At 42.1% G+C, this 23,574-nt stretch overlaps 1 protein-coding gene across 4 annotated transcripts in view; it reads left to right on the top strand.

The window, feature by feature from the left end:
- Positions 1-10,531, top strand: part of LOC106889728 (sodium channel protein type 5 subunit alpha-like) — a 214,053-nt gene extending 203,522 nt beyond the window's left edge. For all 4 annotated transcript variants that reach the window (XM_014945075.1, XM_014945076.1, XM_014945077.1 and 1 more), the window contains 5 exons: positions 3,298-3,351; positions 4,680-4,817; positions 5,558-5,662; positions 6,128-6,398; positions 7,009-10,531. In XM_014945075.1, the coding sequence (XP_014800561.1) occupies positions 3,298-3,351; positions 4,680-4,817; positions 5,558-5,662; positions 6,128-6,398; positions 7,009-8,243 (1,803 nt within the window). In that variant the 3' untranslated portion in view covers positions 8,244-10,531. The remainder of the gene's footprint in view (positions 1-3,297; positions 3,352-4,679; positions 4,818-5,557; positions 5,663-6,127; positions 6,399-7,008) is intronic.
- The last annotated feature ends 13,043 nt before the right edge of the window (positions 10,532-23,574 follow it).

Below are 23,574 nucleotides of genomic sequence, written 5' to 3' on the forward strand. Positions count from 1 at the left end.
TAGATTCCCAGAATTGCTTTGCAGATCACAGCACCTATATTCTATAAATTTGTATTTGAGCTGAACAAAGAAATATCTCAAATTTCAAGTAGGAGTTTTGCATTTCCCTTGCAGAATCCTTCCCTTCGTGTCATGATCACCCCCACATATTTTCTGCAACGCATCTTGAACTTTCAGCAATCTGTTGAAGAATACCAAGAAAACAAGTGGTCCCTCACATACTATCTGGTTTGCTTGGAAAAGTTCTCCTTAGACAGGAACAGACTTACATCTAATATGTCCTACAATGCTTTGTTGCTCTGGTACTCCAGATAAGGAATGGGAAGATAACAGTGGACCAGTAGAGCAATCAGGAGCTGTAGAGTTAAATCAATCCCTCATGCCAGGTTCAAAGTCATGACTGAGCTTGTAAATCAGTTCTTGCTTTCCGAAGTTTCTCTCACTAACAGTAATGCTTTTTTTACACAAGGAGCACTGTGTCCAGTTCTGGGCTCCCTGGTTCAAGAGGGACAGGGACCTGCTGGAGAGGGTACAGCAAAGGGCTGCAAAGGTGATGAGGGGACTAGAACATCTCTCTTACGAGGAAAGGTTGAGGGACTTGGGTCTTTTTAGTCTGGAGAAGACTGAGGGGAGATCTGATCAATGTTTAAAAATACTTAAAGGATGGGCGTCAAGAGGACGGGACCAGTCTTTTTTCAGTGGTGCCCAGTGACAGGACAAGAAGTAACAACAGGTACGAAGTTGTACGTAGGAAGTTCCATCTAAACATGAGGAGGAACCTCATCACTCTGAGGGTGGCAGAGCCCTGGAACAGGCTGCCCAGAGAGGTGGTGAAGTCTCCTTCTCTGGAGACATTCAAAACCTGCCTGGACACGTTCCTGTGCAACCTGCTCTTATGTGGATATGCTCTGGCAGGGGGGTTGGACTAGATGATCTCCAGAGGTCCCTTCCAACCCCATAGCATTCTGTGATTCTGTCATTCTGTGATTTCACAGAAGACCAGTATTTGTGCCATCAAAAGCAGCCATTTTTGTTACACTATTGCAGAACTTTTCGGGGGGGGGGGGGGGGGGGGGGGAGGAGGCTCTTTTTATTTTAAGGCACCATTTGTTTATACAATAAATGATTTGAGGGCAGCTAGTGCCATCCCACCTATCCTTCTCCCACCAATTCACTGCATTGCAGCTCTAACCACCAGTCAAATAACAAAATGTAATCCCATCCCAAAATGAGTTTATCGGTAGATAATCTCATCACATGACAGTTTCAGTAGAAAATGGTGTTTCACTGGATGGTTTCCAGGCAGGATAATATCACAAACACTCCCATGAAGATTTTGTCACTTCCTTATCCAGAGTGCAAGTGGTTACTAATTCCAGATAAATAATTTCTTTCCCCAGTGTTATATTTCTTTCATTCTCAGTATCTTTTACCCTCTGCAGATGAAGTGTCTAGGGAAGCTTTCCAGAAGCCCTGTGGATTTTTAATTCTCTTACTTCTGGACAACTGGGAAACACAGAAAATCACAGTACTTCATTCTCTTAATATTTATTTTTGTCAGATCACTTCATCATCTGTTAGCACTATAAACCACTGCGCCTTGCAGCAGAGTCTCTCGTGTCTGTGGTGCACATCGAGGGGTAAAATAGCTACTCAAGAGAAAAGATTTCCTCCCAAGTGGGAGAAGAGTACAGGCTAAGATCATATCATTTTGTGTCACAGGGAACAGATTTCTTGTTTCATCCTGTCCAGCACCCCTGAACAACTCTTTGAACTGGAAGCTGCAATCAACTGTAACAACACCAGGAAATCTTTCATCAGATTAGAGAGAGAACAGCAGAAAGGGAAAATATTAGAACAGTTAAGGAGGATCAGCATGACACGTTCAAATGATTTGTTTCAATAAAACTGCTGATCATTCCCATAAACACTTTACATCCAAAGCGTTTTTTAACACAGTACCATGGAATAGATTTTCCAAAGGATTCTGATTTGGGGAGTTTAATCTCTTTCAACCAGTAGACAAAAATGAATGCAACCTTTCAAACATTATTTAATATAAACTTTCCTGAAAAATATGGTTTACCTCTTGTACAACATTTTTCTTTGGCTCAGTAACCTTCAGAGGGAAAGGAGAAGGCAGCACTACCTCCAGGATTTAATTTAATAATAGAGAGTGTATAATTGAACATTTCTAAAACCACTGGATCTACCTAGCTCAACACAAATACCTGGATTTCTCCTGGGAACCACTGGCCAAATTCCTATCAGTGTTATCTGGAATTGTGTGCCTAAACACCAGGAGAAAATTCAACCTAAGTGTCAGTAGGATGCAAAAAAATACTGGCCGTGGGTCTTTCATGCACACTAGTATAAAGCTGATTAAAAAAAAACAAATCAAAAAATGCCTTATTATCTGCTAACACTGATTTTAAATCCAGAGTAAGTCTAAATGGGTCAGAAGTCAAATGAGAAAGAACCCCAGAGAACTAATAATTGAGAAGCATATATGGAGAGCAAAGAGTCATGTTTTTGCTACGGAATAGTAAAAATTGCTCATTTCTCCTAGCAATATTGTCACTGCCCTTTCTCCATGGCAGGTTCCAGTAAGAGACGCTGGCTTCTGTGGAAACTCTCCTTGTTGAAACAAAAAAAAAGAAATTAAAAACCTTGATTTTTTTAAAAAAAATAAAATCTGAACAGTAGAGCAGATTGAGTTTCCAAGGTCAGGCTCACAGCAGGTGTTAATTGCCTTTACTCCTTTCAAGTCAGCTGTGATTTATCTGCCTTCCTAGGCTTTGACATTTGCCTTGATTTACCCTGTTTTAAAAGGGGGCAGTATCCAAGCTTCAGTGGGATGCTACAGTGAAGGAATGTGGATGGGTTCCATCTCACCTGGTCTGAGACTTGCACAGGACAGCAAGCACTCTTTGTGTTGTGTACCTGTGTCTCTTCATTACTTGAAATTCTTAAGGTCAAAATTTCCAAAGATTTAATTGCCATGCTTTCTCTCCTCTTTAAAATCTCTTTAAAAAAACTCTGTTTTCTCTCTACAACTGCAGAAAATCAGAAAACATGAAAGAAAGATTCTAGAAGAATACCGTTCTGGATTGAATTTAAATGTCTAAATGAGCATACATTCACATATAGATATTGCTTTAAAGGAGAGGCAATTCATTAACTGTGAAAAGCGTGCTCAACATTGCATTTTGCAAGCTCATCACAAGGATGATATCATAATTTCAAGATATGCTTGTTGTATACGCTTAATTATGTATTTTGTGTGATGTTTTTCAGGCCACATTTAAAGGTTGGATGGATATTATGTATGCAGCAGTGGATTCGCGAGAGGTAGGTCACATCGAGGAAATTAATAATTTCCTTTTCCAATGACTTTTGTAGCATTCACAATGTTTAACAGCTACAATTTAAAAAAAAATACACGCATGTTGCCAGTCCCTGTCTTACTCTGGTTGAGACAGTTGCAGACCTTTATTTTTTGCAGCTGGTACTGAAGCATCACGACCCTGAGATTAAAACAAATGTAGCCCTCAGTTCTACACAACTGATTTATCTATTTGTACTGCAAAACTCCCAGCACAGAGCAGCACCTCCAGGGTGAGACTGAGTCCACCAAAACCCTAAATTGTACTCTCCGTTTCTTCCACTCTCCCTGTCGACTGCCATATTTTCCTCGGATCTAAATTCTGATAACAGAACCCCTTTAAAAGCACTGGGTTTAAATTATATACATTTTCCTTCCTACATTACATGTGATTGGTAACTTTTTATTGAATGACCTGGTGGCTCCTTTCCCTCTTTTAATAATATTAAAGGAATAAGATTGCACATGCTATTAGTTCTTGAGGTACCTGTCAGGTACTGGGACTTTGACAGGCTGACTTGAGTAACAAGGAGTCGAGCCCTAAATGGAAGAATAAGGGGTGGAAAATGGCATCATAGGGGCAGAGAGCTGTGTTTGCATAAGTCGTGGCGCTGGTTTATTCTTGATAAACCAAGTACATGCATAGTATCCTTGATGCTGAATGAAATGTGTGGGTTACACACAAGAAAATACAGTATTTAGAGAAATGCAAGCTCCTGGCATCTTGGTTAGACACCTGGAGCTGGTGGGGCAAATCTGAGCAGTTTTGCCAAACCTGATACCTGTGATTTGAGGCTATCAGACTGTGTTGCTCAGCCCTTCAGCAAGAGATGTTATTAGTTTCTACTCTTCGTAAAAGAAAGATTGTGTTTCTAAACACACTGACTCTCAATACAGTGTTTTTCAGTAGTATTTAATTATACTGCCATCATACTTTTGCTTTTTATAAGTACCATTACGTCATGTAAGATTAGGGATAATCAGAAAATTGATTCTTTTCCCCTTCTGGGTTCAGGCTGAGAACATTTTATAGGATTTATTCTGAAGTTGCACTTTCTGAAGCAGTGTGGTTGCTGTGACAGTGTTGTGAAATGCAGCTGAAATGACTGTGGCGTTGCAGATGCCAGTAGTAAACTTCAGAGACCAAGGAGAGCTGACTCTGCTAATGGGGGTTGCACTGTTTTTCCTGTTTCATAATCTTTATTGCCAATGGATAGTTTTCTTTCGACTGCATTAATATTGTGATGCGTGCAGAGATGGTGTCATTTTCACCTCTTCCCTTTTCCCTTTGCAGTGCGAGGAGCAGCCTGAGTGGGAATGTAATTTATACATGTACCTGTACTTTGTGATTTTCATCATCTTCGGGTCTTTCTTCACATTGAACCTCTTCATCGGTGTCATCATTGACAATTTTAACCAACAAAAGAAAAAGATAAGTAGTGCATACACCACACGTCACCCTGTGATTGCTGCGGAGACCAGGACAAGGGACAGAATTATAGGCAGCAGTTTTGCCACATTAGCCTTGAGATTGGTTTTGACAGAAAAGCCACAGAAACTGTTTTGCAGGACTTTTACATGAGCACAATTGTAGCAGCCCCTAATCTCCCCATAGGGTGAGCGTCCTGAAAATACAACCTGGGGGATTATATCCCCCCCCAGAAAGCAGTGAAGCAGCTCCACGCAGGTGGGATCGCTGGCACAAACTCTGCTACAGAGACACAGACCACCCTGGTGTCCCTCGTGCACAAACACCACCATCTTTTGGAGGGGTGCAACCTGTTGTCCTCAACCCATCACCTCCCCACCCCAGGGTGCAGCCAGGGCCAGAGAGGAGCAGCCCAAGAGCTGTGTTTCTCACTGCTTTGCAGGCTCTAAGCAAAGGGCTGAGTTCTGATATTTTCCCTTCTCACCCTGGACCTACCTCAAGTGCAGACAGAACCTGAGTCTTGCTCCTCCTCTGTTCTCTGCACTGCTCGGTGTCTCCTGCCCTTCATTTCCATGCAATAAGCAGCTCCCAGCACTGCATCTCTTCAAACCCTTCTTTGATATTTTGGTGAAAGCTACATGAAAAAGGAAATAAGAAAATCAAAGAAGATGCAGCCCTGAATTTTGGATGGAGGCAAAGGAGCTCTTTTCATCAAAAGTAATAGCTTTTTTCTCACCCTATACTTAGGTGGCCAAGACATCTTCATGACAGAAGAACAGAAAAAGTATTATAATGCCATGAAAAAGCTGGGCTCTAAGAAACCTCAAAAGCCAATCCCAAGGCCATTGGTAAGAATTATGTGAGCTGGATATTTATCTAACAGAATGAATGCAATTCAACTTCCCAGTGTAGGAAGGGTGATCACTCCCAGGTAAAAGCCACTTTGTATTTACAAGTTTTGATTTTGGACAGTATTTGCAAGTGCAGTGGCCTCTGTGGTAGAGAATTCCCACTGTTCTGCCATATTGACTGAAAGTCCAATTTACGTATGCAGTCGTGGCAGTGGCCACATGCCTGCATTGAATGAATTCATGGCCCCAGTCCAAGGTCTTTCTTTCAGTAGTTCCAAGAAGCATTATGAGTAAATGGGTTTGAAAACACTGTCATCCAGCCATTCGTCATCATCTTTATGAAATTCTAATCGGCAGCAGTACATTGTGTGTTTTCCTCTACTTTCTGATCAATCAGGAGATTGTAACATTCAGCTTTTGACATGTTCAGATTTCCTAACTAAATCTTCTTCTTTCCTCCAGAATAAATACCAAGGTTTTATTTTTGATGTTGTCTCAAAACAAGCCTTTGATGTCTCCATCATGATTCTCATCTGCCTTAACATGATCACCATGATGGTGGAAACGGATGACCAAAGTCAAGAAAAAGTGAACATCCTCCATAAAATCAACATGCTTTTTGTTGCCATCTTCACTGGGGAGTGCATCATCAAGATGCTGGCTCTGCGACACTACTACTTCACCAATGGCTGGAACATATTTGACTTTGTCGTCGTGATTCTCTCTATCGTAGGTAGGTGAATCTGAATTTTCACCCAAACTCCAAAGTTAAAAAAGCAGACATAAATTTGAGCAGAAAAAGTTGAAGGCTTCATGCAATAAAATACACTTTCAGCTCAGAGAATTAGATCCTAAGCATTTTTTTAAATGTTTAAATAATACATCATAATATTGCCTAACAATAACTTGTGTGATCAGTGAAATGATGAGGTTTGTCACACCACAGTATGGGTTTCAATGTACAATTAGTGGTTACTGGTGATAAAACGTGGTCCGGAACCAGCACCATACCCTCAATCCCAGTTCTCAGGTGGGTCATAGCCAAAAGCTGCAGATATCTGTGTCCTGTCTGAGTCGATCCTGGTCTCTCATTCCCAACAGACAAACTTTCCCTTAATAAAACTGCCACTACCGTCGACACTTTTCCTCATAATTTTAACAAAGTTTGCATGGATTAAATGGGCATGAAAACACCAAAGATGATACTATTCCCTTTATCGTGGGTCTTCCAATCGAGGGAACTTTTCATTGATTTTTTTCCATAATCCTTTCTGATTGTTTTAAAGGGAATCCTGGGTTATTTCCCATGTACTAACTCGCTCTTTGTCTCTCTTCTTTTCAAGGCACCGTACTTTCTGACATCATCCAGAAATATTTCTTCTCTCCCACGCTCTTCAGAGTCATTCGCTTGGCTCGCATTGGCCGAATCCTAAGACTCATCCGAGGAGCCAAAGGAATTCGAACTCTCCTGTTTGCCTTAATGATGTCCCTACCTGCTCTGTTCAACATTGGCCTCTTGCTTTTTCTGGTTATGTTTATTTATGCCATTTTTGGCATGGCTAACTTTGCCTATGTTAAGAAGGAGTATGGGATTGATGACATGTTCAACTTCCAAACCTTCGCTAACAGCATGCTCTGTCTCTTCCAAATCACCACGTCAGCTGGCTGGGATGGTCTGCTCAATCCCATTTTAAACACCGGACCACCGTATTGTGACCCAAACCTTCCCAATGCAAATGGTTCAAAGGGAGACTGTGGAAGCCCTGCCGTAGGGATTTTATTCTTTGTAACTTATATCATTATATCGTTTCTCATTGTTGTAAACATGTATATAGCTATTATTTTAGAGAACTTCAGTGTAGCCACTGAGGAAAGTACAGAGCCTCTAAGCGAGGATGATTTTGATATGTTCTATGAAATCTGGGAGAAGTTTGACCCTGAAGCCACTCAGTTTATTGAGTATTCTGCACTTTCAGACTTTGCAGATGCGCTGTCAGAACCTTTGCGCATAGCGAAACCAAACAAAATCAAACTCATAGCAATGGACCTGCCCATGGTCAGTGGAGACAGGATCCATTGCTTGGATATTTTGTTTGCTTTTACAAAAAGGGTGCTAGGAGAATCCGGAGAGATGGATGCCCTTAAAATACAGATGGAAGAAAAGTTCATGGCGGCGAATCCGTCTAAGATCTCTTATGAACCGATTACAACAACTCTCAGGCGGAAGCAGGAAGAGGTCTCCGCCATCGTCATCCAGCGGGCCTACAGGAGACATTTGTTTCGGCGCTCCATGAAGCAGGCATCTTACTTGTATCGGCACAGAACTTTTGACGGCAGCATCCTCGAGGATGATGCACCCGAGAAGGAGGGTCTTATTGCGTTCATGATGAACGAAAACTACGGCAGGCCAATAGACAAATCAGAAACTCTGTCCTCCACGTCTTTCCCTCCATCCTACGACAGCGTCACCAGAGGCACGAGTGACAATCTCCAGCTGAAGATGACGGACTCGAGCAAAAGTGATGAGGCTATAGATTGTCTTCTCTCGCCGGACAAGGATAAAGAATCAATTGTTTAATTGTTTGTTTAGAATGCTTTAAAATATTGTTTACAGAATGTAAAGCTGTAACTACACAATGATTGAAGCAGCCTTCTTATTAACAATTAGTTGCAAAATGAAAAATGGAGTTTTTACCCTTAACTACAGGAGTCTAATAAGTCATATAACCTTTGACCCTGCTCTTTTTGACTTGGCTCAATATTTATATTTATATATGCACAGGAAGAAACTTTGCAGGGTCATAGCTGTTATATCAATGGTGTGAATAAGAATATGCTAGACTGTAAAACAGTAAACACAGTGTATATCTATCCACAGATAAAGCCTGGCTGTATACATTCATTTAAGGTCTTACTCATATTAGTGTGTTTACTTATGGCAATGTATGACCTTGCATTCTAAAAAGAAAAAAAAAATATCACAGCTGCTGTAGCAAAATGTAACACTTACTGTATATGTTGTGAATGGTCTTTCATAAATTTATTATATTTGATATTTTTTTACTTAAAAAAAAAAAAGTCTCTTTTTCCATGGAGATTAATGATCCTTACACTCTTCATGATGAACTCTGAGTCAAGGTAATAGGAACTTGCGGGATTCCCATCGTTTGAAGAGGAAAGTTGTTGCAAAGTAAACTATCAAATGAGCAACATTTTAACTGTTTATTACACTAAGCCCTCCCTCTTGGGACTTGCAACTGCTCATCAGCAGAAATACAAAGAAAAAAAAAAAAAGAGAAGGAAATAATGTCAAAATAATGAGAGAAATGGCTTGTTCTATCCTTCAGGAAACTAGACAGTAATGGATTCTGTTTGTAAAACTGTTAATAAAAGCACTAATTTTTTAGTATGTTTCAAGAATCTGCTTTGAATACCACAATCAAACTCGCCATAGAAGTAGTGCATCACATTTGTGTGTAGTGCTCCAAAGCACCATCTACGCTGGCAAAGTTTCTGTTAAGGTAGTGGGGTAGGATATGTTTTCCCCAGGAACACTGAGCTAAGCAGCCTTATTGGAAATTCTGAGCATCAATATTACTCCAAAAATAATACTAATACTACTAATAATAATAAAACCAAGGTCAATTGGATCGTGCAGAGTGGCTGTGACAGTGTGATCAAGAAGGTGGGAGGGGAATTGCTTCTGGATCTGTATGTAAATTTTGAGGTTTTGAATCTTTTCTACTCAGTGTCCATCTTTCATTTTCTCAGATGGTACAGTTAAATTATTGAGGAAGGACAAGAAACACAGGAACCAACAAAAAGAATCTACTAGAAAATAGATATATCCTTGTTTCTATAGGCAAAATTAATATTTACAGTTGATGTGTCCATCAGCTTCAGGCCAAAGAAATGACAATGGGGTGAAAGGTGGATGTGTGGCTGTACATACTAACATAGATTATTATTTATTATTAAACTTTCAGCCTCGATAGAATGTGAGAAAGCATTTATGGAATATAGAGACAAGTCCATCATTACAGACAACTTATTTCTTTTTCACTTTCAGACTGATTGTATTTGGGTTTGGTTGGGCTTCATGGAAAATCCTGAGATTTCTGTAATGAGCCATTGCACTTTAAGGAAGAGTAATTGTGCTTTTCACCTTGGAGAAGCAAAGATATCAAGAATGTATTTAAGGTGTATTGTCACTGACATTTAGTTACATCCCAGGTTGTAAAGGGGTCAAAACCCACATGGAGTTGGCAACAAGAATTAAAACAACATGTTACAGTCAAGTTTATCTACGGCCATTGTTATCTGTCCTCTAAACAAGCCAGAATATGTAAAGACAACATGTCAAAAGGACAACGATGTATCTGTGTAAATACGGGCTAATATATTCTCTCCATTCATTGAGAGGTGTCTCAGGCATTCACTTGAGAGTGGTCTATCGGTTAATTCAGAGGATTTGCCATCAGGATTCCTGGGGTCTATTCCTGATCCTTACTACACGATTTTTAGGCAAATAATTTAACCCATCTGTGCCTCAGTTTACCCATCTGTAAAATGGGGATAATAATACTTACCTACCTCACAGGGGTGTTGTAAGACTTTCTGGTTGCAAAGTGCTATAAGGGAATGAAACGTACTATATAAGTATTATTATAATCATGCTCTCTTGCCCTTTTAACCCCATGTCTATGGTGTATAACATAGGGCTGTTCCTCTGGAGATTTTGTTGCCTTTAAATCTTGTATGTAATTAGATTCTAACTTGAGGGAACTACTCTGCGTTCCTTAAAGTGAAAACACTAATTCTTTCCTCCCTCCCCATCCCTAACTGCCCCCCCCCAAAAAAAAAAAATTGCTCAAGGCTTCTCAAATTAGAGAAACTTTATACAGATTCCCTGTGTATTTATGCTGTAATATTATTCTGACTGTACATATCACCCAGAAAGAGTATGCGATTTTTATATTTATATGCATATATATATATATATACACACATACCTATATCTATACATACATATGTATCTTGTGAGTTTATAGAGTGGCTGACACTCAGAGGACACGACTTACTGATTAAAATGTTTTCTTCTCAATGGGATTTATTGATCATTAGCAACAAGCTATTGCCTATAATGAAAGCGTTTAATTAGAAAATCGTACATTCATTGCTCGCTGAACAAGCATTTATTGGCTGGCATCTGGTAAAATTATTTTCCTTTCACAGCTTTAGAATTAAAAAAAGAGGGAAAAGTACTAAGAAAAAGAAGCATTTCTTATGTGATTTTTTTCACATACAGTATAAACTGTTCAAAACCCAAGAGAAAGCCCAGCCTGCACTCAGCAGTGCAGTGTTGGTCATGCTGTTTTAAAAATATTTTGATTATTTGCGATTTATATTAGAAAATATTCAACTGATATTCTTATTAAGACTCAGGTCCAGTAATGAATGGGATGTAATGGGACGATTAGCTGGTCACTGATTATGTTGGAGAAGAGCTCTTCCTCTGGTCATTTCACCCTTGAGTTGAACATTTTATTGTCCTTACTGTGAGACCCTATGGTACTGATGCAATTACAAATGGTTATGTCACCTACTCAAAAACCTGTAAAAAAAATCATAATGCAAAAAAAAATTCTGAAAGAGGGTCTTAACTGTAGATGTTTACAGTGCAACTTTCTAAAACTGAAATGTAAATTACTTTCAAAACCTTTGTAACTGGAAGGTTGAGTTTCTATTGGGTTTTCTATTGTTTTGTGGGACATTTCTTTGGAGCTGAAGAGGGAATGGTATCTTTGTATGGGTTGCAGAACTCCTCTCAAAAACTTCAAATAACCTCACTCACAGATCTTTATTAATGGAGATGTCGATCCAAATCTAGCAGTGATACAACCTCCCAGTGCAGTGATTTAGTTAAAGACACTAACTCAATAGTTGGCCCACACTGTCTATAAGCATGGTGAGTGCTGCCATTTTTTCTGTTGATTTGTTCAATAAAAGCTACCACGTGAATCACTCAAGCTACGAAAAGAGCAAGGAAAATATCAGCCAATATCATAGGACATATTAAGCTGTTTGTACCTGGAAAAAAATCAAGTTTATTATGTTTCTTTATTAAATAAATAAGGATAACAAATATTTCCTGTGCCTTATTTTTTTTTTTTCTTTTATTTTATCAACGTTTGTTATGATTGCTTTGACTCTGTCTCAGCACATCTGTTTGGAAGTGCACAGTGACTTTTGTTAGAAGGTCTGTCAATGAAAACCCCTCCAGATCATCTTGCACAGTAAGGCTAACTACAAGGCATTAAAGGATTTAGCAAAGCTTGTTGAATATGATGGAGAATTTCTGGGTACTTCAGATGAATTTGAAGCAGACCCAAAAGCTTTGCTTCAAAGATAGCAATTTATTGGATGAGCCCAGCATTGATATTTCAAGTCATCCTGCCCAGTAGAATTAGATGGAAGAGGAAAGGTTTTACTGCAAACATGGGATCCCACCTAGAGATTAAAATATATACATATACAAAAACAAGATTTTTCTTAACAGCAATATGGTTATTTTCCCATTTTGATTATATTGAATTGCATTTGGGTTATTATTTTATTAATTATATGTTAAAATTCATACTAAGCAAAGCTTAACATCCTTCACAATGCACACATGTCTTAGTTCTGGAAGGAGCTTCAGAGAGGACACGGATGACCCTTAGCTGTTATCAGCAGTGATTGACTCAGCCTTATCTTCACCCAGGCTAGCACCAATTTGGTTACCTTCTTTCAGTGCTCTGATTTCTATTTAAATGTGGGATGTTTCTAATCACATTAAAAGAGAGCAAAATTGAGCTGGTTTAAACTGCAATGAAAATGTCCACTCCGTCTTTTGAATTAGTTTAATAAAATCAGAATATAATCATGTCTTACATTAACCTGGGGCAGTCTGACTCGTGAAAAAGACTTTTTTTTAAAATAAGCATTTGTTAAAATATGTCATATAATAATATGACTTCTGAGTAATAGCGCATATAGAAAAAATCTGTCTGAAAAATTTTCAGCAAGATATTCTGGTTGGAAGGAGCAGTTTGCTGAAATGAGAGATCTCTGTGGAGACATAGCAGGTTCGTTAAGGAAATTCCTGGTTAGAATTTGTGGACAAAATTTCCATAGAAAGGAAATTCAAGTTCATAATCCCTACTATGAAAATTTCATGTCTAGATTTTTCTCAGAATCACTTAACTCCTATACATGTGTTTGAGAACTCCTACACACCATGCTAGGGGCTGCTTTGGGTTACAGGACTCTCCCTATTTTCATGAAGATATTGGAGAAGGTTCTAAAGGCTTTTGGATTTTCCATTTTTCAGGATGAAATTTTTAAAATATTTTGCCAAATGGATTTCTTTATTTTCAGCCCTAGCAAGGAACCTGGAGGACAATTTGGTTACCTTCTCAGTAAATATAAATTTTTAGAGGTTGTTTTTTTTGTGCCTTTTTTACATCAGTTAAATTATGTTGATTTTATAAAGCCGCGGATCTATTAAATCAAACTCATGTGAAATCCCTGAGATTGGAATCAGGGCCTGCAATTCCCAGATTCACCTCAAGATTTTTTTAGTGGTTTTGGTTCCTTCTTACTTTTGATGTAAATTGTCTCACTAAATGCCAGGATCATTTTGGAAACAAGTCTGTATTAAGACAGTGTGTTACAACAGCGCAGGGAAACTCAGGCAGTTTTCTTAGAAAAAGCCACACATCAGCAGCTTGCTTTGGATTTAAAGAAAGTTTTTATAATCATCACAAGTTGCTGTAGGAAGAGAAGAAATTAAAAAAATAAATGCTTTGCAGCGTGAAGCCTCTGCTGGGTGCTGGTATTAAAGGACACCCATGTAGGATGACAGTAAGTGTCGTGTTTCTGACAAGAGCAATGCATTTTTCTGCTGTGTGCCGAGACAAGAGCAGGACTGGATTTAAAACAAGAGAAAACAGAGAGGAGTGGAGTGTATGTTTAAAAAAAAAAAAAAAAAGAGAGAGAAAAAAAATAAAAAAAAAAAGAAAGAAAAAAAAAAGGCACCTGTGAAACGGCTGCTTCTTCATGTCAATTCTCCCAGCGAGCTGTGAAAGCCTGGCCGCGCCGGGCGAAGAACAAACATGGAAATCCTTCTGAGTGTTTACATATTGCGGAGAAATAGCAGCCGTGTCAAAGGGAAAGCATGCGAAAGCAAATAGTCGGAGGGGAATGGCTATTGGCAGCCGGCGGGGGAAAAAAAAAAAAAAAAAAAAAAGAAAAAAGATGCTTGGGAGTCAAACGTCACCGATAACCCCACGAGGGCTGGAGGTGTCGGGCTGCGGTGTGGGTATGGGTTTGTCAGCACCTCCACACGAGCTATTTTAGCCAGCTGACAAACAGGGCTTTGAACGCTGCTGGACCCACGTGCTTCTGCCGCCGGGAAGTTGCTGGGGCCACCAGTTGTTGTCCCCAGTGTCTGGCTGCTTTACGTCGGGCAGTGAGTCCCTGCCAGGCCAGGGCATCAGCAGGTCTTTTTATCCCCTAGAAAATAACTATATCGAATACTACAAGTCCCAGAAACCAAGATCCAGCACTTAAACATCACCAGAACGTCTTAAAAAGTGAGAATGTAATTCAAAAGGAATGTCTGTTAGTTTGAGGTTTATTATTGCTATTACTATATTTTCATTTCCCCCAAACTACAAAAGTATGTCGTGGTCATATTTTCAAGCTTATTGAGTTTCTAACAACTATGTTAGGATAAAACCTGGGGCTTTAAGAGGAACAGACCAAAGAGTTAATGGTTCGACTCCGTGATTGTAAAGGTCCCTTCCAACCTAGCAGATTCTATGATTCTAACTTCAGTGATTCTAACTTAGATAAAACCATGAAAAGGGGCCCTAAAAAGAGCTGAAATGCTGTTCTCTGTTCTCTGCTGTTCAAGGCGACTTGAACTATGCATCTGTACTTTAAAACATCTGTGTTTTCTGTGAAATCCCCACCACTCTAAAGCCAAAGGGAATTTAGCAATTGCCCTTAGGGGAGCCAGGTTTCCAACCCTTTTTTTTTAATATAGACTGTCCCAGGTGCTCACATTTGTCTTAATTTTTAATCTCCTCAACAGCCTCCTCCACAGACAAAGCACAAATAAAATAATTTGCATTTTTGGCTCAGGGACAAGCTGTGCAGGTGATAAGTATTTTTACAGAGGATACAAAATCGGAGTCAGGGGCCCCCGTGCAGCACAGGACAATTCAGCTTTTGCTGGCCTCAGTGGTATCTTGGCATGAAAAGGAATTTTTTGGCTTTTTTTGGACCAGAAAAGTCAGGAGGTGGTGCAGGAGGAGGTTTGTAGTTGCCACAAGTGCTTCAGCATCGCTCTGCTGAAGTGCTGCAGATGTGCAGGGTCTTCTTTAAAGCCTGTGGTTGAAATGGGGTGAAGATAGCTGTTTCCCTTGTGCAGCAGGAGAAGGGATCCCCTTACCTAGAAGAGGTAAGGGTGAGACCCTCAAAGATAAGTGAATTCCTATGAGTTTTGTAAAAATAAGTGGCTGGGGAGATATCCACTGTGAGGCTTGAGCAAACAGGAAAGTTTGTAAAAAGAGCTCAGGTCTCAAGGAAAGAAAGACCATTTTCATAGAGAGGGCAGATCTTATAAGCGGTTCAATTTTAGGGGGAAAAATTAATTTGCACTCTCTTAACCACCAGGGACTATCAATTCTATGGCAAGAAACACTGAAAATCAGATGTTGTTAGTTCTGTTGCTTTAAGATTTGTTCAGGTTGCCTTCACTGTCAAATTGGAAGATGCTCGAGACAGAAACTATTGTACTTTTTGTTTTCCATGAGGAGCTGGTAGGATGGCTATGCACCTCAGAAGTAAGACCAGCCCTGTACTGCCCTTCCTCACTGCACTTCAGTGCAGTCCTTCTCATCAAAAGTTTGAGGACTTGAGAAAATATCGGGAGAAGCAAGGTGGGGAGTAGGAGCAGACAAGTACCTTGATTTTCTTTGGTAGGAGCAGTTATGGAGCAGTTATTGAATCGTGGGCTGGGTGGGTGCGGGGGTAAGCTCAGGGGTGATGACATTGGCATAAATCTTTTGGAACAGCAACACTCATCTCGGTAGCATCAGGGGTGATGCAGACTTGTAAGCAGCTCAAGGTTGCCTGCAGCACCACAACGGAGGTCTCCATGTGTGCTCAGCGCAGATAACTGCTTATCTGCAAGGCTGGTGCTCCCGTATTCATTTATCCCAAAGAAGTGTAGAAGGCAGCAATCTGGACATGCTCTTGTATGTGGGGATCCAACTGTTATATCCACCTCAAAGCGTATCACAAAGCACTGTGACACAGGAAGTCAAAAGAGAAGGTGAGGTGGGCTACACCTCATACATCCGCGGGAAAGAAGATCCTCTTTCATTATTTTGTTTTTTAAACTCAGAGCTGTGTTGAGGGACTTGGATTCAAGACCTCTTGAGAACCTTGTTCTTGTCCTTGTCAGAGGAAAGCACCTCTGAAACCCTGTACTATTCAACCCCAGCCCTGTTAGTCATAAGACAAGCTGTTTCTCTCTTTCCATGAAATAGGACACACTGCACAGCTGGATGTTGACAGAGGATAATAAAGAAAAACCACAATTAAAATGCCATAGTTTAAGACGTAAATATTTTACCATTCAAGCCGTGGTGAAATTTCTTTTGCCAGGAGAGTGCCTTGCAGTAGCTCCTTGCAGCTGTGTGCTTGCAAAAGCATTTGCAATAGAACCAGGCTAAATGAATGATTCCACTTTCTCTGCTGAGAACAACAACAGAGGCCAGCAGAGAAACCACCCAACTTCTCTCACATGGAGGCTTGCTAGGCTCCAGGAAGGTCTTCTTCATTTTGCTGCAGGCTTTTAGGGGTTAACCAGAAAGGGAAATGCTCACTGGGTGAAGTAGGGTTTCTGATCCTGACATTGGGCTGCCTTAGCGTAGCTGAAGATAAATTGTCCCTGGTGAAAAACAGGAGTGCACGATGCAAGGGGAAGCTGGTTTGGTATCCACAGGTCTGGTGTGACCACCAAGGATAAAGCCCCAGTTTGTCACCCCTCCTGTTGACCCGTGACCTTGCAAGACCATGAAAAGGCTTTGCATTTCACATATGGTGTGCATATGCTGGGAATCATAATCCACAAAGGCTGCAGGGCTTATTTTGGGGTAGGATCTCAAGGACTTAACAGCTTCAGGGGCCAGAGTGTGAACCTGCTACCCGGCAGCTGCGATCTCCTCACACCTCAGCATCCCTGGGAAGGCTGGGAAGATCAGCCTGAAGATTAGTCAGCCTTCACATTCTTGGAGTTTTTGGCATAGAAACACTCCTGGACACTGACAGGGGGAAGGTGAAGAGCTACTGAAGCTCCAGAAGGTGGTAAACGTGGCCCCTGTCCAAATCTAACAGGGGTAGTAGGGCTGTTGCTTTATAAGGTTGTACGTGACAGGGGGAGTGGGGGGTGACTGGCTGCCTTACACCTCTCAAGTCAGTTCAGTGTCAAAAAATGTATTGGGAAGGGTGGACAAAGCACACCCCTTCCTGCTCGAAGTGGACCATCCTCCTCAGTTTCCTCTTAAAGGAATTTAGTCCACGTGCCCAGAAGTGGTGTGGGGCAAAACAGGAGATTTTCAGTAAAACCGTATTATCACCTCCACGAATGCAACCAGGATGTGGCTTCCTTAGGGATCCGTCCTGGGCCAAACTCCACATAAAGTCAAAGGGAGCTTCCCAGAGTAAAGAATGAGGTAAAACACAATCCTATAGGAATCTTTTTATCTGATGATGTTTGCAATTAGCAATCCGAACTTTTATAATCCTCTTCGCTCCTGGTGTAGGTAGTTGGTGGTTGCAAGTCTCACAGTTCTGGTCTCAGAGCTGTGTCCAAATCCCTGGAGACCAAAGCTTAAGGTCCTTACCCAGCTCTAATTTGAGAGCTTTGACTCTCGCACCAGCTGACTGTGTGGATTAAATGCATGTAAATACCTTCATAGCGACTGGCAAAACATACTCATGATGCTATCCTAAATTGGGATGCTCTCTCTCCAGGAGTGTCAGTTTGATGTTATCACCTACTCAGCAAATAAATCCCTCTATTGAAAGAGGGAGACTTCATGCTCTCCAGTCATACCCACTTATAACCAGCTTCTTTACCCTCTACATCTGCTTCTGCTCTGCTTTGCCATCACAGAAGCTGGTTTTCTAAACGTTGTGGCGCAAAGATGCTATTATTAATGCTTCAATATCATCTCTATTTCAGCTCAACTCGCTGTGAGTCACTCTGATGTTTGCACCTTGGTGCTCTGTCTTATTGGACTACGAAAGAGTCAAGATAAGAGTTTCCATTCCAAACACTCATCTGCCTCCCAAGCTAATGGGGTCAGACAGGTCTGCCTGCAGGACACAGATTTTCTTAAGGGTGTCACGTCACTGACAAGAGCTATGAGAAGGTGGTCCCTTCACTATGAATCAAGCATTCCTTGGCTTACAGCATTTGTTATACAATCGTGCACAAGGCGATGATATACATCCAGCATGAGACATAGACTTCATTCCCCACCCCTCCAAAATGGTTGAGATTCCCTACACTGCTTCCAAGAACTAGTTTTCTGCTGATTTCCCTTTTTGTAAGGATATACATTAATTTTTGACTTCTCCCCCGTCCCTCTGTCCCCCCCCCTGCACCCACCCCCCCACTTTACTGTAGGATTTAGGTGAGCACAATGAAAATATGCTCCCTGTTAACCTCAGACATCAATAGTTTTGGACCACATCTTGGGCTGTGCTTCCAACTCATACAGTTAACATCTGTGCTGGTCACCAAAATGAGTCATAGGTTGTTTTTCTTGCCCAGAGGCTAAACAGCGTGGCAGAACTAAACTCTGACATCCCTGAGGAGGGTCTCACCTTCCAACCTGCTTAGCTGGAGCAGCCCTTGGCCAGTCTAAAACCTGAAAAACATGTTTGGGAGGTGCAGGTTGACCCCAAGGAGAACCATTCCAGTGATCTTTCACTGTTCACCTATCAGGCTGCTAGACCAGCCTCCACCAAAGCTTCAAGACTTTCCGAGAGGGGAAACAGCTGTTGGGAAAAGAAACGTAAGTTTCAGGCAACTGATTATGGGAGAATATCAGGGAGAAAAGAGAAGGGGTGTGAGGATACAGGGGATTGACTATGGGTGGCACTGGATGACCTGGAGACACCACCAAGCTGCCACAACTACCATAAAGCACACAAGAAGCAAGCAGTACAGCGCTCAGAGCAATTTTATTGTGCAGAGGATAGTGTGCCAGCACTGAGGTCTGTGCCTGGCCATGCTTCGTTTAATGGTATAGAAATAATCACTTTGACAAAGGGCTCGCACATCTGGGGAGAAACCCAGGAAGTCCCCCAGACAGGCTGCTGCTCCATCTGTTCAGCCCCGATGAGAAACCTGGCTGATTTGTCAAGTCACCAAAAAGTGTGGTATATTCCGGTTTGAGAGTTTTCCTCGGTAGGCTCCTAGGAATTGAGGACTTTGGGGATGGACGTCTGATGATTTTTATTTTTGTTTTGTTTTTTTTCACAAGTCAAACCAATCTCATCATGTTGTAAAAAACAAAACCAGAAAAGCAAAGCTCTGCATGTGTGTGTGCACATGGAAATACACGGCTGTAGGAGGAATTTCTGAGAGCAATTTACCCGGAGAGGACTCCATGTCTCCATCCTGGGCTTCTGAGGATATTTGTCCGAGCCAAAACGTTCTTCATTTTTAAAGGATGGAGAAGGTAGGCTATTTCAAACTCTAAAAATGAGTGCATCGTTAATGAAGCCAAAACCACAGAAGGGCTCAATTACACTTGCATTACAAAGTGACCACAAAATCTAATACTGGTGGAGTTCAAATGTCTGCTGGCTTGCAAGAAGATGACCACAAGGAATGCAAAGCACGGTCCGGCTACTGCTGTCACCACTCCTGGGGAGAAAACCTGCTGGGCTAGAAACCTGCCCCAAGCAGCTGACAACCCAAGATGTAAGTGCAGTTTGCTGTCATTGTCGCTTCCTGCTTGCTAAATGTCTTCCCTTTTGGTTTATAGGGGATCACGGAGGGAGGCAGGAGGCTCCTTGAGCTAGAGACAACTCATCAGGCTAATGACAGCGACATCATCACAGGACCCAAGGCCAGAGTGAGACAAATGCATCTGAGTCAGCAGTAAATCAGCTTTCCTCCTCTCCCCGCGTGCAGCATGACTACTGCTGATCCATAAAGGATGCTCTGGGCATCTCTCGTAACAGCAGCTGTCCCTCTGTTCAGAGCAAAAAGGCATCTAAGAAATCTTGGTATGTCTCCTGCCACACTCAGCAGGAAAACTCAAACTGCTCTGCAGGCTAAAAGTGATCTTGCAGCAGGGCCAAAAGGTTCAAGACCCAGTCGTCCTTGTCATAGCACATTAAAAATGGGTAGTCATTCAGCTGTGCACAAGCAAAGGCTTTTATGTAGAGCACATGTAATCTTCTGCCACAAATCAGCGTGAGAAGCAGTGGGCAAGCTCCAGGAGTTAGGTTTCTGCTGACGCTTGGAGTCTGTAAAGATTGCATGCTTGGCAAGAGCCAGTCTCTGAGAGGGGGAAATAAGTCAAGGATTCCCCTTTTCTTTGCAAGATGCCTTCCGAAGAGCACCGAAGAGCACGAAGATTTCCTCTAGCCACAGGGCAGATGCACCAAAGAGCACTGACAACTGATGTCCCGTGTCGCTCATGGCCAGTGTTCAAGGCTTAACTGGCCACGGGACGCTCCATAGGAGGCCACATGTCAGTCCAGGGGTATCAGCCATGCTGATGTGCCCTCCAGAAACACCGTGGCTCCTCTTCTCTTTCCATCTCATCTCTCAGTGTGGAGGTCTCCAGCTCATTGCTGGTAAATAATTATTTTCTGCCAGGAATTTCCCTGCCTTTCAGTGAGAGAAGTGTGGCCAGCAGATGTTTGTCTTTCAACAGCTGAACGAAGCCCCAAATTCAAATGTTTTTGTCAACTTTATATTAAACATTTTGACTGAACAAAAACTACATGTATATTCATTAAGGGTAGCTTTGGCTGAAGACATCACATTGAAGTACCATGCTCAGATATTTGGACTCTGCAGTTTTCTCTCTGAATACACTGTTTCCTTATTTGCCTCTTGTTTCATTAAGATTCAGGCTAAAAGAATTTCAAGCCTTGGTCAGGCTTGGGCATCCAGCTCATGTCAGACGTCCCCAGCGCTACTTTCAGTGCTGCAGCCCAAAAAATTTAATTCCTCTCTAGTAGTACTACAGCCTGAAGCTGTACCTTGTCCTGGAGGTGAGAGTCTTCATTGCCCAGTGGGGTTTTTACCCCAGATCTTCCCAGATCTAGATGGCTCCTCTGCAAATGCATTGCTGGACTCTGTATGTCCAACGGCAATGAATAAAGACAGCCTTTGCCTTAGGTGGCTGATTCTGTGAAGAACCAAAGTCACAGAATCACAGAATCACAGAATGGCAGGGGTTGGGAGGGACCTCCAGAGATCATCTAGTCCAACCCCACTGCCAAAGCAGGTTCACCTAGAGCAGGAACGCATTCAGGTGGGATTTGGATATCTCCGGAGAACAAGACTCCACAACCTCTTTGGTCGTCTAATATCTCTTAAAATGACTGCAGATATTCTTCATATGCCATTAACAATTGAACTATGTCCAACTTCATGCAAATTTGAAAAAGGGGGTTCAGAAGTATCCTGCTGTAAAGCAGCAACTGAAAGCTGTTACCTGAAGCCTGCTTGATTTACCATAGCATTTTTTGGCCCTCTATCATGTTTCCTATCCCCAGAACAGCCTAAGAAAATGATCACATTCCTAGAAGATTTTGGTGGTAGTGGTCATGTTAATAGTCTCTTCCATAGTCTCCTTCCAGTGAAATAAGGCCACTCTGGATATTGCTGGGAATGTGGGACCGTCACACGCTGTGCAGTGTCACGATGACTTGCAGCCCCATCTCCTGTTGCTTTCCAAATGAAGCACAAGGGGCTGGGGTGCAGACATGTGGCATGGGCTCCCCAGTCCTACATGTGGCACCGTGGAGCCACCACTCTTCTGCCACGGTTAGGTTCCTGAGAAGATCACTGCTCTTCCTCCTGTGGTTCAGTGTTTCTAATATTCTTGTGTAAGTAACAGACTGAACCATTTGTGGTTGGATTCATCTGACAGCACTGCTCTTAAACAGCAAATACGGGATCATTTGCCCTTGCACTCCCTATGAACAAATAAACCCAGTAAGACCATCCAGCTCCACGCTTGCATCTCTGACTTTAAGAACACAAACCCTTAAGTGCAATCTGCCCACGTGTTTCTGGTGGGTTAGAAAATATTTACGTTGCGACAGCCATCGCTGAAATGTGGTCACTTCTGGGAAGAGAAGCAGCTGCTGTTTACTGAGGGAAGGGAGGCTTTGTGGTTTGGACAGTGGCTGGAGCCCAAGATTTTATTCTGGTAACACCACTGCTGGGAGCTGCAGCATCATGTAGACATGTCTTTGCAAGACGGGCATTATACAGCTCAGGTGCTGGTGGCAATGTAACCACAGACATGAGCCCTCTGTGAACTGATTCATCTGCTCTCTTGGGTAAATTATGCAGCCCATTTGGACCTCTGTGCTGTTTAACTAGATCGTTCCAAGCCAGCAGACTCATAGCAAGCTCTGGTACCCCTGGTACCTAGCCCCAGAACATCCTGAAGTGCAACCAAAAAGTTACATTGCAGATTAACTCCTTGAGGAATCTGGATGGATGGAGTCTGTCTGCACAGATATGGCAGAAGGGCAAAAAACGGAATTATTAGAGTAAATTAGAAGTTAATACATGTGTCTGCGGCCCAGCAAGGTCCAATCTTCCCTTGGTTGAGGGTCTGACACATCTGACCTCTCAGTGTTCATGGAGAGGTGGTTACTCAGCTGAGACTGGAAGGTAGGAAGAATCTCCACGGTAGACATTCCCAAGGGACTTTATTCGGCTAATTTAAGGCACTTTAAGGCACAGAAATACCCCTTTTCAGTGAGGATTTAGGAAATGGCTGAGCTGAGTTGGGAGCTCTCCTACAACTCCACATGGACAGCAGGGATGTCCCATGGTGTAAGCCATTGGAACGTACCACCCTTCTCAGCTCCCTGCTTGACTCAGGGGCAGGTGGCAATAGGAAAAGGCCTCTTTTGCCAGCCATCAGAACACAACAGAAGAGGTGAAGCTGAAAATGGCCAAATGGGGATAAGTAGGAGGTGGCCTGTTGATTATTTTATTGTGTGATGAAAAGGGTCCAGTTGGATCCTATCCCTAGTAAGACTTAACTTTTTCTGTAAAGGTAGCATAAGGACATCAGTGGTGGCACATGTCTCAAACCAGACAATACCGGTCTCCCTAGAAATGCTTGCTCATTTAGTCTTATGCCTGGATGAGTTTTATTTGGTAACCAAACTGGATAGGTTTTTTTTTTTAATGGGATCCAGATGTGAAGCCACCTTTAAGCGTTAACATGGAGTGGTTTGAACCCGCTGGGTGCAGCTCTTCCTTGTCCATCACTTTAACGCGATGCAGCAGCCCGGGGTTTTGGGAGGGACGTGCTGGGAGTCAGAGGGCTGCAGTTCTGTCTCTGTCAAACTGCAGGACGCCTGGGAGGCTGCATTTGCAGCCCCTCGGGGACAGCGAGGGGTTGGCATTGATCAGTCAGACATAGAAAATCCTCTCCAGGGTGGGGACGGGAGCAGCGCTGCTGTGAACAGCAGCTGGAGATGTTGCTTCTGCTTCCCTCCTCTCTCCTACCTGCATGGAAAAAAGCCCGTGCCACCAAAAGATGATGCGTGGGGTTGTCCAAAGCAGAGTT

Source organism: Calidris pugnax, unplaced genomic scaffold, assembly GCF_001431845.1.
Source record: "Calidris pugnax isolate Ruff unplaced genomic scaffold, ASM143184v1 scaffold54, whole genome shotgun sequence".
NCBI lineage: Eukaryota > Metazoa > Chordata > Aves > Charadriiformes > Scolopacidae > Calidris > Calidris pugnax.